The sequence below is a fragment of the Trichosurus vulpecula genome, chromosome 1 (genome assembly GCF_011100635.1).
Source record: "Trichosurus vulpecula isolate mTriVul1 chromosome 1, mTriVul1.pri, whole genome shotgun sequence".
Lineage (NCBI taxonomy): Eukaryota > Metazoa > Chordata > Mammalia > Diprotodontia > Phalangeridae > Trichosurus > Trichosurus vulpecula.
In genome coordinates, this window is record NC_050573.1 from 469,420,441 (window position 1) to 469,434,134 (window position 13,694).

At 37.3% G+C, this 13,694-nt stretch overlaps 1 protein-coding gene across 9 annotated transcripts in view; it reads left to right on the forward strand.

Annotated features, from left to right (window-relative positions):
• The window catches only part of CAST (calpastatin), a 133,277-nt gene that overhangs the window by 110,537 nt on the left and 9,046 nt on the right, over positions 1–13,694 (forward strand). For all 9 annotated transcript variants that reach the window (XM_036768197.1, XM_036768195.1, XM_036768184.1 and 6 more), the window contains 2 exons: positions 6,325–6,420; positions 10,253–10,357. In XM_036768197.1, the coding sequence (XP_036624092.1) occupies positions 6,325–6,420; positions 10,253–10,357 (201 nt within the window). The remainder of the gene's footprint in view (positions 1–6,324; positions 6,421–10,252; positions 10,358–13,694) is intronic.

Genomic DNA, 13,694 nt, shown 5'->3' on the forward strand with positions numbered 1-13,694 from the left:
GCAACCCAACAGCAAGGCCCTGCCCTTGGGGCAGGCCAGCAGCAAGAGTCTTACCCCAAGGCCAGGCAGCAAGAGGCCCTGTTTCCATAGCAACTCAGCAGCAAGGCCCTGACCCTGGGGCAGGCCAGCAGCAAACTCCACACCCAGGGGAGGCCAACAAGGAAGCCCTACCCCCTACAACAAGCTACCTGGCAGGCTACCCCTACAGTTCAAGCCAGAGCTAGGCCCTGAGGCCCAGTGAAAGCCAGCCACAAGACACTGAGCCCCACCAAGCACAAGAAGCCTGGGACACTGAAGGTACAGCGCTCACATAAAAATACCAAATCACAAAATAGGCAGAAAAAAAAAACCAGCGAAAAAAAAAACTTGACTATAGAAAGTTACTATGGTGACAATGGGACTATGGGACGATAAAGACACAAACATAGAAGAGCATAAATATCAAAATGGCTGCATGATTTGGTCTCAGACCCAAAATGAGCTCCTAGAAGAGTTTTAAAAGGATTTTAAAAAGCAAATTAGAGAAGTAGAAGAAAAAATAGGGGGGGAAATGACAGTAATGCAAGAGAATCATGGGAAAAAAGTCAATAGCATGGAAAAGACATACAAAAATTCACCAAAGAAAATAATTCCTTAAAAAATAGAATTGGTCAAATGTGAAAATTGGGCACAAAATCTCACTGAAGAAAAATAATTCCTCAAATTAGCATTGGACAAGTGGAAGCTGATGATACCATGAGACATCAAAATACCATAAAACAAAATCAAAAGAATAAAAAAAAAAGAAAATGTGAAATTTCTCATTGGAAAAAACAGCTGATCTGAAAAATAGATCCAGGAGAGATAATTTAAGAATTACTTGACTACTTAAAAACCACAATTAAAAAAAAAAAACCCAGGACAATGTATTTCAAGAAATTATCAAGGAAAACTGCCCTGATGGCCTACAACTAGAGGGCAAACTGAAAATTGAAAGAATCCACCAATGACCACCTGAAAGAGATCCTAAGATAAAAACTCCCAGGAACATCATAGTCAAATTCCAGAGCTCTTAGGTCAAGGAGAAAGTACCAAAAGTGGCCAAAAAGAAACAATTCAAATATTGTGGAACTACAGTCAGGGTTATAGAGGATTTGGCACCTTCCACATTGAAAAACCCTGGAATATGACATTCTAGAAAGCGAAGGAGTTAGGATTATAATCAAGAATCATATACCCGGCAAAACTGAGTATAATCCTTCAGGGGGGAAAAGGGATATTTAATGAAACAGAGGACTTTCAAGCTTTTCTAATTAAAAGATCAGAGCTGAATAAAAAAAAATTGATCTTCAAATATGAGAGACACGCACACAAAAAAAAAAGAAACAAGAAAAAGAAAACATAAAAGACTCGATAAGGTTAAACTGTTTATATTCCTATATAACAAGATAATATTTATAATTCTTAAGACCTTTGTTATATTAAGGGCAATTAGAGAAAACATACGTGGACAGAGTGTCTGGATGTAAGGTGACTTTGATGGAATGATACCCAAAAAACAAAGGGGTGAGAAAGAAGATTACACTGGGAAAAGAAGGAAGGGAAAAATAGAATGGGGTAAATTATCTCACATAAAAAAGAAATAAAAGAGCTATTATAATGGAGAAGATGTGGGGTGAGATGGGCAAAGATTGAACCTTACTCTCATCAGAATTGTCTCAAAGAGGGAATAACATACTCAACTGGATACAGAAATCTATCTTACCCTATAAGTAAGTGAAAAAGGACAGGGATAAGAGAAGGTGGGGGTGGGGGTGGGGAAGACTGAAAGAAGGGAGAGCAGATTATGGGAGGCAGTGATCAGATGTAAAACACAGTGAAGGTATGAGAGAGAGAAGGATAAACGGGGAAAATAGCATGGAGGGAATTACACAGTTATCATAACTATAAATATGAATGGGATGAGCTCACCCATAAAATGGAAGCAGATAGCAGAATAGATTAAAAACCAGAATCCTACAATATGTTGTTTACAAGAAACACATCTAAAGGAGAGAGACACACACAGAGTTAAGGTAAAGAGCTGGAGTAGAATCCATTATGCTTCAACTAAAGCAAAGAAAGTAGGGGTAGCAATCATGATTTCAGGCAAAGCAAAAGCAAAAATAGATCTAATTTAAAAAGATAAGGAAGGAAACTATATCTTACTGAAAGTTACCATAGACAGTAAGTAATATCAATACTAAACATTATGTACCAAATGATAGAGCATCTAAATTTTTTAAGGAGAAATTGAATGTTACGGAAGGAAATAGTATAAAACTATATTAGTGAGAGATCTCAACTTTCCCCTTTCAAAACTAGATAAATCTAACCAAAAAATAAACAAGAAAGAAAGAAATTAATAGACTTCTGGAAAAGTTAGAGATAATAGATCTCTGGAGAAAATTGAATGGGCGTAGAAAGAAATATACCTTTTTCTCAGCTGTACCTGGTATCCACACAAAAATTGGTCATGTATTAGGGCATAAAAACCTTTACAAATAAATGCAGAAAAGCAGAAATTGTAAATGCATCCTTTTCATCATAATGTGATAAAAATTACATTCAATAATGGGTGATGGAAAGGTAGATTAAAAATTAATTGAAAACTAAATAATCCTAAAAAATAAATGGGTCAAAGAACAAATCATAGAAACAATCAGTAATTTCATGAAAGAAAATGACATCTATGAGACAACATACCAAAATTTATGGGATGCAGCTAAAGTGGTACTTAGGAGAAAATTCATATCTCTAATTGTTTACATAAAAAATAGAGAAAGACAAGATCAATGAATTGGGTATGCATCTGCAAAAGCTAGAAAAAGAACAGATTAAAAATTCCTGATTAAACACCAAATTCAAAATTTTGAAAATCGAAGGAGAGATTAATAAAAGTAAAAGTAAGGAAGCCATTGAACTAATAAAACTAGAAGCTGGTTTTATGAAAAAAAAAAACCAATAAAATAGATAAATCATTGGTTAAATTGATTTTAAAAAGGAAAGAAGAAAAACAAATTACCAAAATCAGAAATGAAAGGGGTGAATTTTTCACCAATGAAGAGGAAATCAAAATAATTATTAGGAGCTGTTTTGCTTAATTATATGCCAATAAATTTGACAATCTAAATGAAATGGATAAATATCTACAAAAATATAAATTGCCCAAATTAACAAGAGAAATAGAATATTTACTCCAATCTTAGAAAAAGAAATCAAACAAGTCATCAAAGAACTTCCTAAGAAAAAATCACCAGGGCCAGATGGATTCACAAGTGAATTCTACAAAACATTTGAAGAACAATTAATTCCAGTACTATGTAAACTATTTGGAAAAAATAGGCAAAGAAGAAGTTGTACCAAATACCTCTTATGACACAAATATGTTGTTGATATATAATCTTGTAAGAGCCAAAACAAAGAAAGAAAATTATAGATCAATTTCCGCAATGAACATTGATGCAAAATTTTAAATAAAATACTAGCAAGAAGATTATAGCAATATATCACAAGGATCATACACTATGACTAGATGGGATTTAAACCAGGAATGAAGGGCTGGTTCGATATTAGGAAGACAATCAGCATAATTGACCATATCAATGACAAAACCAACAGAAACCATATGATTATCTCAAAAGATGCATAAAAAGCCTTTAACAAAATACAATATCCATTCCTATTAAAAACACTAGAGAGCATAGGAATCAATGAAGCTTACCTTAAACTGGGAAGTAATATTTATCTAAAACCATTAGCAAGCATCTGAAATAGGGATAAGCTAGAAGCCTTTCCAATACAATCAGGGGTGAAGCAAGATGCCCATTATCACCTCTATTATTCAATATTGTCCTGGAATTACTAGCTATAGCAATAAGAAAAGAAAAGGAAATAGAAGGAACTAGAATAGGCAATGAGGAAACAAAATTATCACTCTTTGCAATTGATATGATGGTATACTTAAGAGAACTCTAGACAATCAACTAAAAAACTACTTGAAATAATTAACAACTTTAGCACATTAAACCCCCATAAATCATCAGCATTTCTTTATGTGACCAACAAGAGATAGAAAGATAAACTCTCTTTAAAATAATTGTAGACAACACAAAATACTTGAGAGTCTTCCTGACAAGACAAACCCAAGAACTATGTGACCACAAATACAAAACACTTTTCACACAAATAAAATTGGATATAAGCAATTGGAAAAATATTAATTGCTCATGGGTAGGCTGAGCCAATATAATAAGATGATAATTCTACCTAAATTTATTTATTCCGTGCCATACCAATTAAACTATTTTATAGAGCTAGAAAAAATAATAATATTTATCTGGAACAATAAAAGGTCAAAGATATCAAGGGAGACAATAAAAAAAATGTGAAGTAAAGTGGTCTTTCTGTACCAGATCTCAAACTATATTATAAAGCAGTAATTATTAAAACAATCTGGTACTGGCTCAGAAATAGAGTGGTGAATTTTTCTATTTTTCTATTCAATTCTATTTTTCACTTTCTTCTTGCCGTTGTTCAAGTCTTCTTGTACAAAATACTATGGTAATGTTTTACAGGATTACACATATATAACCTATACTGGATTGCTTACTCTCTTAGAGAGGGAGGTGGGAAGAGAAGGAGAGAGAGAAGTATAGAATTTGAAACTCAAAACTTTAAAAATAATGTCAAAATTGTTTTAACATGTAATTGGGAGGCAAATAAAATATTTTTTAAAATAACATGATTAAGTACACAATACATTATTATAAATGGCCGTAGTAATCTAGAATATGATAAGCCCAAAGATCCAAGCCTTTGGAACAAAAATTCATTATCTGACAAAAACTGGGAAATATTGCAGACAGTATGCCAGAAACTATGTGTAGACCAATAAGTATTTCACACCATATACCAAGATAATGTCAAAATAGATATGTGATTTAGACATAAAGGAAATTAAGAAAGTATGGAATAGTTTAGCTATCAGATCTATGGACTGGGGAAAAATTTAGTACCAAACAACATATAGAGAGCATTACAAAATATAAAATAGATAATTTTGCTAGTATGAAATTTTAAAGTTTTTGCATAATCAAAATCAATGCAACCAAAATTATAAGGAAAACAGAAAGCTGGGTGTCGGGGAGGGATTTGCAACAAGTATTTCTGATAAAGGCCTCATTTCTAAAATATAGAGAGAACTGAGTCAAATTTATAAGAATACAAGTCATTCCCCATTTGATAAATGGTCAAAGAAAATGAATAGGAAGTTTGAAGACAAAGAAATCAATGCTGTCTATACTCATATGAAAAAATGCTTTAAGTCACTATTGATTAGAGAAATACAAATGAAAACTACCCTGAGATACCATCTCACACCTATCAGATTGGTTAATATGACAAAAAAAGGAAAATTATAAATGTTGGAGGGGATATGGGAAAACTGGGACACTAATGCATTGTTGGTAGAGTTGCGAACAGATCCAGCCATTCTGGAGAGAAATGTGGAACTATGCCCAAAGGACTGTAAAACTGTGCAGATCCCTTGATCCAGCAATACCACTGCTAAGTCTGTATTCCAAAGAGATCATAAGAATGGGGAAAAGGACCCACGTATGCAAAAATATTTATAGCAGCTCTTTTGTGGTGGCTAATAATTGGAAATCAAGGGGATGCCCAGCAATTGGGGAATAGCTGAACAAGCTATGGTATGTGATTGTGATGGAATATTTTTTGTGCTATAAGAAATGATGAGCAGGATGATTTCAGAAAAACCTTAAAAGACTTATATTAACTGATGCAAAGTGAAGTGAGCAGATTCAGGAGAACATTGTACACAGTATTGTACTGTGAAAAATTGTGAATGACTTAGCTATTCTCAGCAATACAGTAATCCAAGACAATCCTAAAGGACTCATGAGGAAACATACTATTTGCTTTCAGAGAAAGAAGTGTTATTGTGTGAATTCAGACTAAAGCATATTATTTTTCACTTTCTTTTTGTTGTTGTTCAAGTCTTGTACAAAATTAACAATATGGTAATGTTTTACAGGGTTGCAGATATAAAACCTATACTGGATTGCTTACTGTCTTAGAGAGGGAGGTGGGAAGAGAAGGAAAGAGAGAAGGATAGAATTTGGAACTCAAAACTTTAAAAAATAATGTTAAAATTGTTTTAACATGTAATTGGGAGGAAAATAAAGTATTTTTAAAAATAAGGAAAAAATTTCTCCATCAGCTTTTTAAATTCCTGTAACCAGGTTCTTTTGACAGTAACCTTTTGACTGTGTTTGGCCCTTTTAGAAATCCAAAGACAAGAAACATTCTACTAAGGCCGCTGTGATGGCTGACCCCACACCAGCACCTACAACGGGCTCTGCAAGTCCACCTGATGCCTCAGTAAGTACTAAGTAGTTTGATTTGTTTTCTCAACAAAAATCTTTCCCAAGGAGGGTAAAAAGAAGCCTATCAGTTAATGTGTTAAAAAGATCAACTATCTACCTATTGTGGATTGCTAAGGCTGGTTACTTAGTAAGAAGGCAGAGAGCTCCTGTTGTAATAGAATCAAATAAGTGATGTCCTATATGTCCTGTCCTGGGTAGTGCATAGAGAAATGTTGGACTTTCTATCTGCTTTCATTTCTTAGATAATGTATTTTACCCCTTTGTTCTAGTGGTGGTGATGGTGGTTGTTGCTTTTTCTAGAATTGTGAAAAAGTGATGTCACCTGTCTTTTCTTTTTGATGTTGCATCAAAGCATGGGTGATAGTTCTGGATTTGAGGACTCTTAATTCATAGGATCATAGATTTAGAGCTAGAAGGCACTTGGAGGCCATTGAGTCCAGCCATCTCATTTTAATGGTTTTGTTACAAAGAATTGCATGCAGAAAAGTGTATTTTCAGCAATCTCTAGCGAAAGATTACAGTTTGGGGTGGTCACTGGAACCTAACCCTACGTTTCCCATGGGTTCAACGTAACAACATATACATTTTCTACTTTCACATCATTTTCTAGGAACGTCACCCTCCCAAAAGTTGCGGATTGACGGTACAAAGAAAGGAGGCAGAAGACAGTCCCTGTCTTCAAGGATTTCATTGTCCAGTCAGGGAGACAATATGCATATTATACAGATTAAAGTGTGCCCTTTAAAGTCAGGCCTTGGGGTGTGCTCAAAAATTGCAAATTGACCAGGGTCCATTCTACTTATGTTCCTCTCATGAAGATGACTCCCATATCCATGCTTCATTCCCCTTCTGAATTCTAATCCACTTCCATGACACCCTACCTTAGATGTCTCATAGGCATCGCAAATTCAACAATTCCAAAAGAGATGTCAGTCTCTAAATCTACCCTCCATCCACACTTTCCTATTTCTGCTTTATGTACTGCCATCTTCCTAGGATCCCAACTATGGCTTCACCCTAGAAGTCTTCCTTGATTCTCCTTTCTCCCTCATCTCTCAATTCCAGTCAGTTGTCATGTCTTGCAATTAGGCCTCCACAAAAATCTCATCTGTCTCCTCTTAATTAGTGCAGCTGTCATCCCGTTCAGGCCCTTATCACCCTTAACTGAGACTGTTACAGTAGTCAATACTTGGTCTCTACTTCATCTTTCTCTTTTCCATTACATCATCCATGTGGTTTCCAAAATCTTCTCAAAGAACAGTCCCTCAACTATTCAAAAAATTTTAATGACTCCCTATTGCCTCTAGGATAAAATAAAACTTGGCATTTAAAGCCCTATATAATTTGGCTCCTACCTACCTTTTTTAAAAAAAATTTTTAGTTTTTTTCCCAATCACATATAAAAACAATTTTTAACATTCATTTTTTTTTAAATTTTGAGATCTAAATTCTCTCCCTCTCTTCCTCTTCTCCCACTTCCAAAGACTTCAGGCAATTTTATATGGCTTACATATGTACAATAATATAAAACAAATTTCCATAATTTTTTGTTCATCCTTCATTTTCAAAGGGGACCAATGATATTGCAGGGTGTTATTTGACATGCATGTAAATTAGATTGAAGTGAGGCAGAGTTGCACAAAGTCATCAGCCTTCACTCTCTCTTTCTGAGTCATCAAAGTCCAGTGGCAGGACAAAAGTCAGGATGACTGGTGATGGGCCAGGATGCAGTGGATGACCTTGACATCTTCAATGCTTGTCCAAGCTCTAAGCACTCCATAGCACCTGCTTCAGCTGCCTCTATGGCCATTGGAACAAATTGGTCTCATCTACTCATTCTACCAAGAAGTCTTCACATGCTTGGGGTAGAATTCCCCCTAACTCACTTGGCAGGTTTGAGTTGCCCATGCATATGCTACAGCTTCTCAGAGCCACAGGTGAGAGCTGGGTGGAGATGGACACCAAAGGTGGTTAAGTAGTCCTGAAAAGGGCTCAGTAAGCCCTCACACCAGAGGTGCTAGTCCTCCCTGAACATCCCTGTACCCCTATTTCAAGTTAGTCATGTTGTGAAAGAAAATAGACCAAGAAATACAATAACAACATGAAAAAATATAGAAAGTGAAAAATAGTATGCTTCAGTCTGCCTTTAGACTCTATCAGTTCTTTCTCTGGAGATGAATAGCATTTTTCTGAGTCTTTTAGAATTGTCTTATGTCATTGTACTGCTGAGGACAGTTAAGTCATTCACAGTTGATCATTGTACAATGTTGCTGTTACTATGTACAATGTTCTCCAGGTTCTGCTCACCTCACTTTGCATCTGTTCGTGTAAGTCTTCCCAGCTTTTTCTGAAAGTATCATGCTCATCATTTCTTATAGCACAATAATATTCCATAACAATCATATACCACAACTTGATCAGCCATTCCCCAATTGACAGGTATCCCCTCAATTTCCAACTATTAGGCACCCCAAAAAGAACTTCTACAAATATCTTTATACAAATAGGTCCTTTTCCTTTGATCTCTTTGGGATACAGACCTAGTCCTGCTATTGCTTCGTCAAGAGGTACACACAGATTTATAGTCTTTTGGGCATAGTTCCCAATTGATCTCCAGAATGGTTGGTTCAGTTCATAACTCCACCAACAGTGCCCCACCTACCTTTCTAACCTTATTTCATTTTACTCCCCTTCATGCAATGTATATTCAGCTCACCTAGCCCAATATCCTAAATTGGCATTCCAGTTCTCAATACCGTTGCATGGGGGGGTCTCTCCATGCCTACACTGCTCTCCCTCTTAATCTCTTAATCTTAGAATCTTCCTGTGAGGCTCAACCCTGGTTCCATTTCCTACTTAGGCGTCTTCTTAATCCCTCAACCCTTTCATCCTCCCCTCCCCCTAGTCCCTAGTGCCTTCTGCCATTTAAAATGTGTATTTACCTATCTATTTACATGTTGTATCTCTTAGCAGACTGTAAACTCCCAGAAGGAGTTTCCATCTCCCCAGCACTTAGCACAGTGCCTTGTGAACATGTAATAAATGTTGGTCAGATTGAATTTTGGTGGAAAAGTACTGAAGAGTTTTCATGTCCATCTTTATCATCGCCTTTTTAATTATGCAATCAAATGAGCACAGTTAACCCAACTAGGGTGTTGTAGGAGGCTTATTTAGTAGAATGTGATGTCACACCCTCCCAATAAGGCTCAAGATCATTTTGGAAAGGAAGATGTTGTTGGCAGGGCCCATGATGTGCCCCCAAGGGAGGTCATCAGGATGCTGCTGTCCATTGTCAGCACGAAGTGTTTTACATCTTCCCTCGCCCCCCGCCCCGTTACTGTGTCCCACTATGGCCAAGTGCCTGGTTGGGGGAGGGGAAGGGAAAGGAGGAAGTAAATGAGCATTTATAAAGTGCCCACTGTGTACCAGGCCCTGTGCTAAGCGCTTTACAAATAATATCTCATTTGAGCCTCACAACAACCCCAGGAGGTAGGTGCTGTTATTATGCCAATTTTATACTGGAGGAAACTCGGAGGTTAAATGATTTGCTCAGGGTAACACAGCTAGTAAGTGTCTGAGGCTGGATTTGAATTCAAGTCTTCCTGACTCCAGGTCCAGCACTCTATCTATCCACTGGCCCATTTAGTTGTTTACTCTGAAGATAAGTAGGTTGGCTTATGGAAAAAAGGCCAGCACCTTTGTGTGGGGCTGCCTATCTATGGTGTAGCTATATACCATATATATGTATATGTGTGTGTGTGTGTGTGTGTGTGTGTGTGTGTAGTTAATGAGGAGTATTTGTTTTTATTTTTGTTTTTACTCTTTAGCAAAAAGATGAGGGTCTTGATGATGCATTTGATCAACTCTCTAAAACTCTTGGAGAAAGAACCCCAGACCCTGATGAGAACAAGCCAATGGAGGATAAAGTAAAGGTAAGAGAATAAAATAAAAAAGACACTTATAATTTGATATAACAGCTACCCCTTCCACAAAAAAAGACAAGGAATTTCTGATATATGCTGAGTGCAAAGTTACTTGTACAGCCTAGAGATTCTTTTCCATATAAGAAATAAAGTAGTAAAGTTTTATCTTCTAACCTATAAATATGAATCAATTCCCAAATGCTCTCAGATGCCAATCATTTAGAAATGCACTCTAATTGTGGGGGGACAAATGAGCATGTCCCCTAATCATACTCTGTCTATATTGATATTTATTCATTTTACCTGCCAATAGGGCCTGTCATCGTGTAGATTTTTTTTAAGTAAATTAAGTCCATTGAGCATGTTGGAAAAAATTGTAGAACATATTATTAAAGAGATAGATGGCTAGTGAGCATCTACAAAAACAAGCAGTGATTATCGCAGAGAGTTAAAGAGAGTTGACTTCATCATGAACAATTTCCTATTCTGACAGGATTAATACACTGATAAGGGGAATGCTGAGGATATGGATTACCTAGATATTAGCAAGGGTTTTGAGAAAGGATTCACTATTATCCTTGTAAAGAAGATGGAGAGACATGGATGAGACCGTAGTACAATCGTATGGATTCAGAACAGGCTGATGACCAAACTCAGAGAGGATTGTTTAGTGGCAGGAGTTTACCAGATGCCTGAATTTTGTTGACCCTGTGCTGCTTAACATGGTTACCAATGGTTTCATAGGTTCTCCAAGTGAACAATACTGCCCCCTGAGAAGCACTGGAACAATCTAGTAGGGCAATAGTAGCCTCGGGTTCAATGGAGGGGTGTTGAATAAAAATAAGGGGGCAGTGGAAGCAGAAGGAAAGAAGAGAAGAAAATTTTGAAGAACTGTACATGTTTTATCGGTTATGTAACAGAGTTAGTTGTAGTGATTACATTATTTTCCAAATAAACACACAAAATGCAAGTTATAACCCATCATTGGTCAAGCCCGTGTTCGATTAAGCTAGGTTAGGTTTGGATTCAGATTCACGCTGGCAATAAGGCACACTCCCAACAGAACAAAGTTTTTTATTGAAAAACAGGGGAAATACTCTATTAACCCTGCAACCACATTATTTAACAATTCCTACTACCCAGTTAACGCAGAGACAAAGATAGAGACAGACACAGACATACAGAGGCAACACCTGTTCAGAGGAACACCACCACCCAAGGTTTCTCCAAGCTGGGGAATCCCTCTCTTTTCTACAAATGCAGTGACAATGACACAGGACACACACACAACATACAACATACATATGTTCACCGCCTACACCAAGGCTTATCCAAAGCTGGCAGCCTCCTTGGTGAGTCCCTTCTGAATGTAGCCCCAGGCAAAGCATCCTCCCCGTAGGTGAGGTTCCAATGTGCCTGTTCAACGTGGTGACTTTTATAGGTCCCTGAACAAAGAAAGTTTTTCCCTGCCAGAGAAGGGAGACTTCACTGCTAACTGTCCTGGATGTTCCCCACCAGAGAGGGTAGCCACTCCCCTCGGGAGGGGAAGATCCTGTTAGTCATTTTGTTTTTGAGAACTGGCTAAGTCCTCAAAAAGCAGCTTCAGAAATATTTCCAGTTCTTTGTTCAGGACCTATCTGTCTCCTAGTGGAAGTGTATTCTGTCCTTTGTTCAGGCCTATCAGTCAGAGAGGAATGTCTGAGAGGTGCATTCTTATTCGAGGCTTTTCAGTCTCCTAGCCGGAAAGGAATGTCTGATTCTTTATTCCAAGCCAGAGAGTCAGGAGCTGGGGGAGGGGGGGGGGCGGCGAGCTGGCCTTACACTGTAATATGGAGGATCTTCTCTAATGATTTATCATTCAGTCCACCAACAGGTCTTAACAAGAAAGTGTTGGAAGTCAATGGCAATGTCACACATTGATAGGATGTACAGCATGCATCAGCAGAAATATGTACATATAATGACTTGTTTATAATATAGTCCTATACAGCTACATGACACAATATTGCATCTTCAAAATTTCAATACAGGGAGAAAACCATGAATTACATAAATTACTAAATTTAAGATATCATTTAAATTTTTATATTTTTTGAAATGTTGCAAATTTAAAAAAAAACTGTTAAAGGATTAAAGAAAGTAGATTGGGGGGGTGTTACTAAGTAATTTTTTTAAAGGGGACAGTGAACCCAATAAGATTTGGAACAGCCATTATGAGGAGTACAAGTAGAGAGATAAGGAAGCATAATCAATTAGTAAGCAGTTAAATGCCTGCTATGTTGTGCTAAGAACTGAGAATACAAAGAAAGGCAAAAAATTCCTGTTCTCAATGAGCTCACAGCCTAATTGGGGAAACAAATGCAAACAATTATGAATCACCAAGCTATATACAGGCTAAGGTGGAAATAATCAATAGAGAGAAGGCACTAGAATCAAGGGGGATCTGGAAAGGCTTCCTGTGGAAGGCAGGTTTTCAGCTGGGTTTTAGAGGAAGCCAGGGAAACTACAAAGTGGAATTGAGGAGAGCATGAGGAAAGCCAGAGAAAATGCCCAGAACTGGGGGATGAACTGTCTTGTTCAAGGAATAACAAAGATGCTGGTGTCACTGGATTTCAAAGTACATGGGAGGTGTAAGGTGTAAGAAGACTGGAAAGGTGGCAGGTTATGAAGAGAAGATTTATATATATTTTTTTAATATTTGTTTATTTTTTTTTTTTGGAAAGGGGAAGACTGGGCAATTGGGGTTAAGTGACTTGCCCAAGGTCACACAGCTAGTAAGTGTGTCAAGTGTCTGAGGTTGGATTTGAACTCAGGTCTTCCTGACTCCAGGGCTAGTGCTCTACTCACTGCGCCACCTAGCTGCCCCAAAGATTTATATTTGATCCTAGAAGTGGTAGGGAGTCACTGGAGTTTATTGAGTGGGGGATGATGTCGTCAGACCTGTTTTTTTTTTTTTTGGGGCATATCTTTTCGGTAGCTGACTGCTGTGCAGCAAGGAGAACCCAGTTAAGATAATATCAAATCTGATGTGGATCCAGTTAGCACTATTCAGTAGCATGTGAATAAAGTTCATGGTGGGGGCAGTCTAGATTGGGACATAGCAAGGCATGAGGAGCTGTGTAGATCAAGGAGACCAGAGATTCAAGAGCTGCATACAGTATATAGCTGAACTAGTTTATTATAGAATCAACATTGGAAAGTTAAGAAAATAAGGCCAAAGTAGGGATGAGGACTTAGGAGAATAAGGAAGGGTAGAGTGACCAGAGGACATGCTGAGGAAAAAAAAATGGGTGTGGGAGGGTTGAGGCTCAAAGAGAAAGGTAAAGACAGGAGGATATGACCCAAG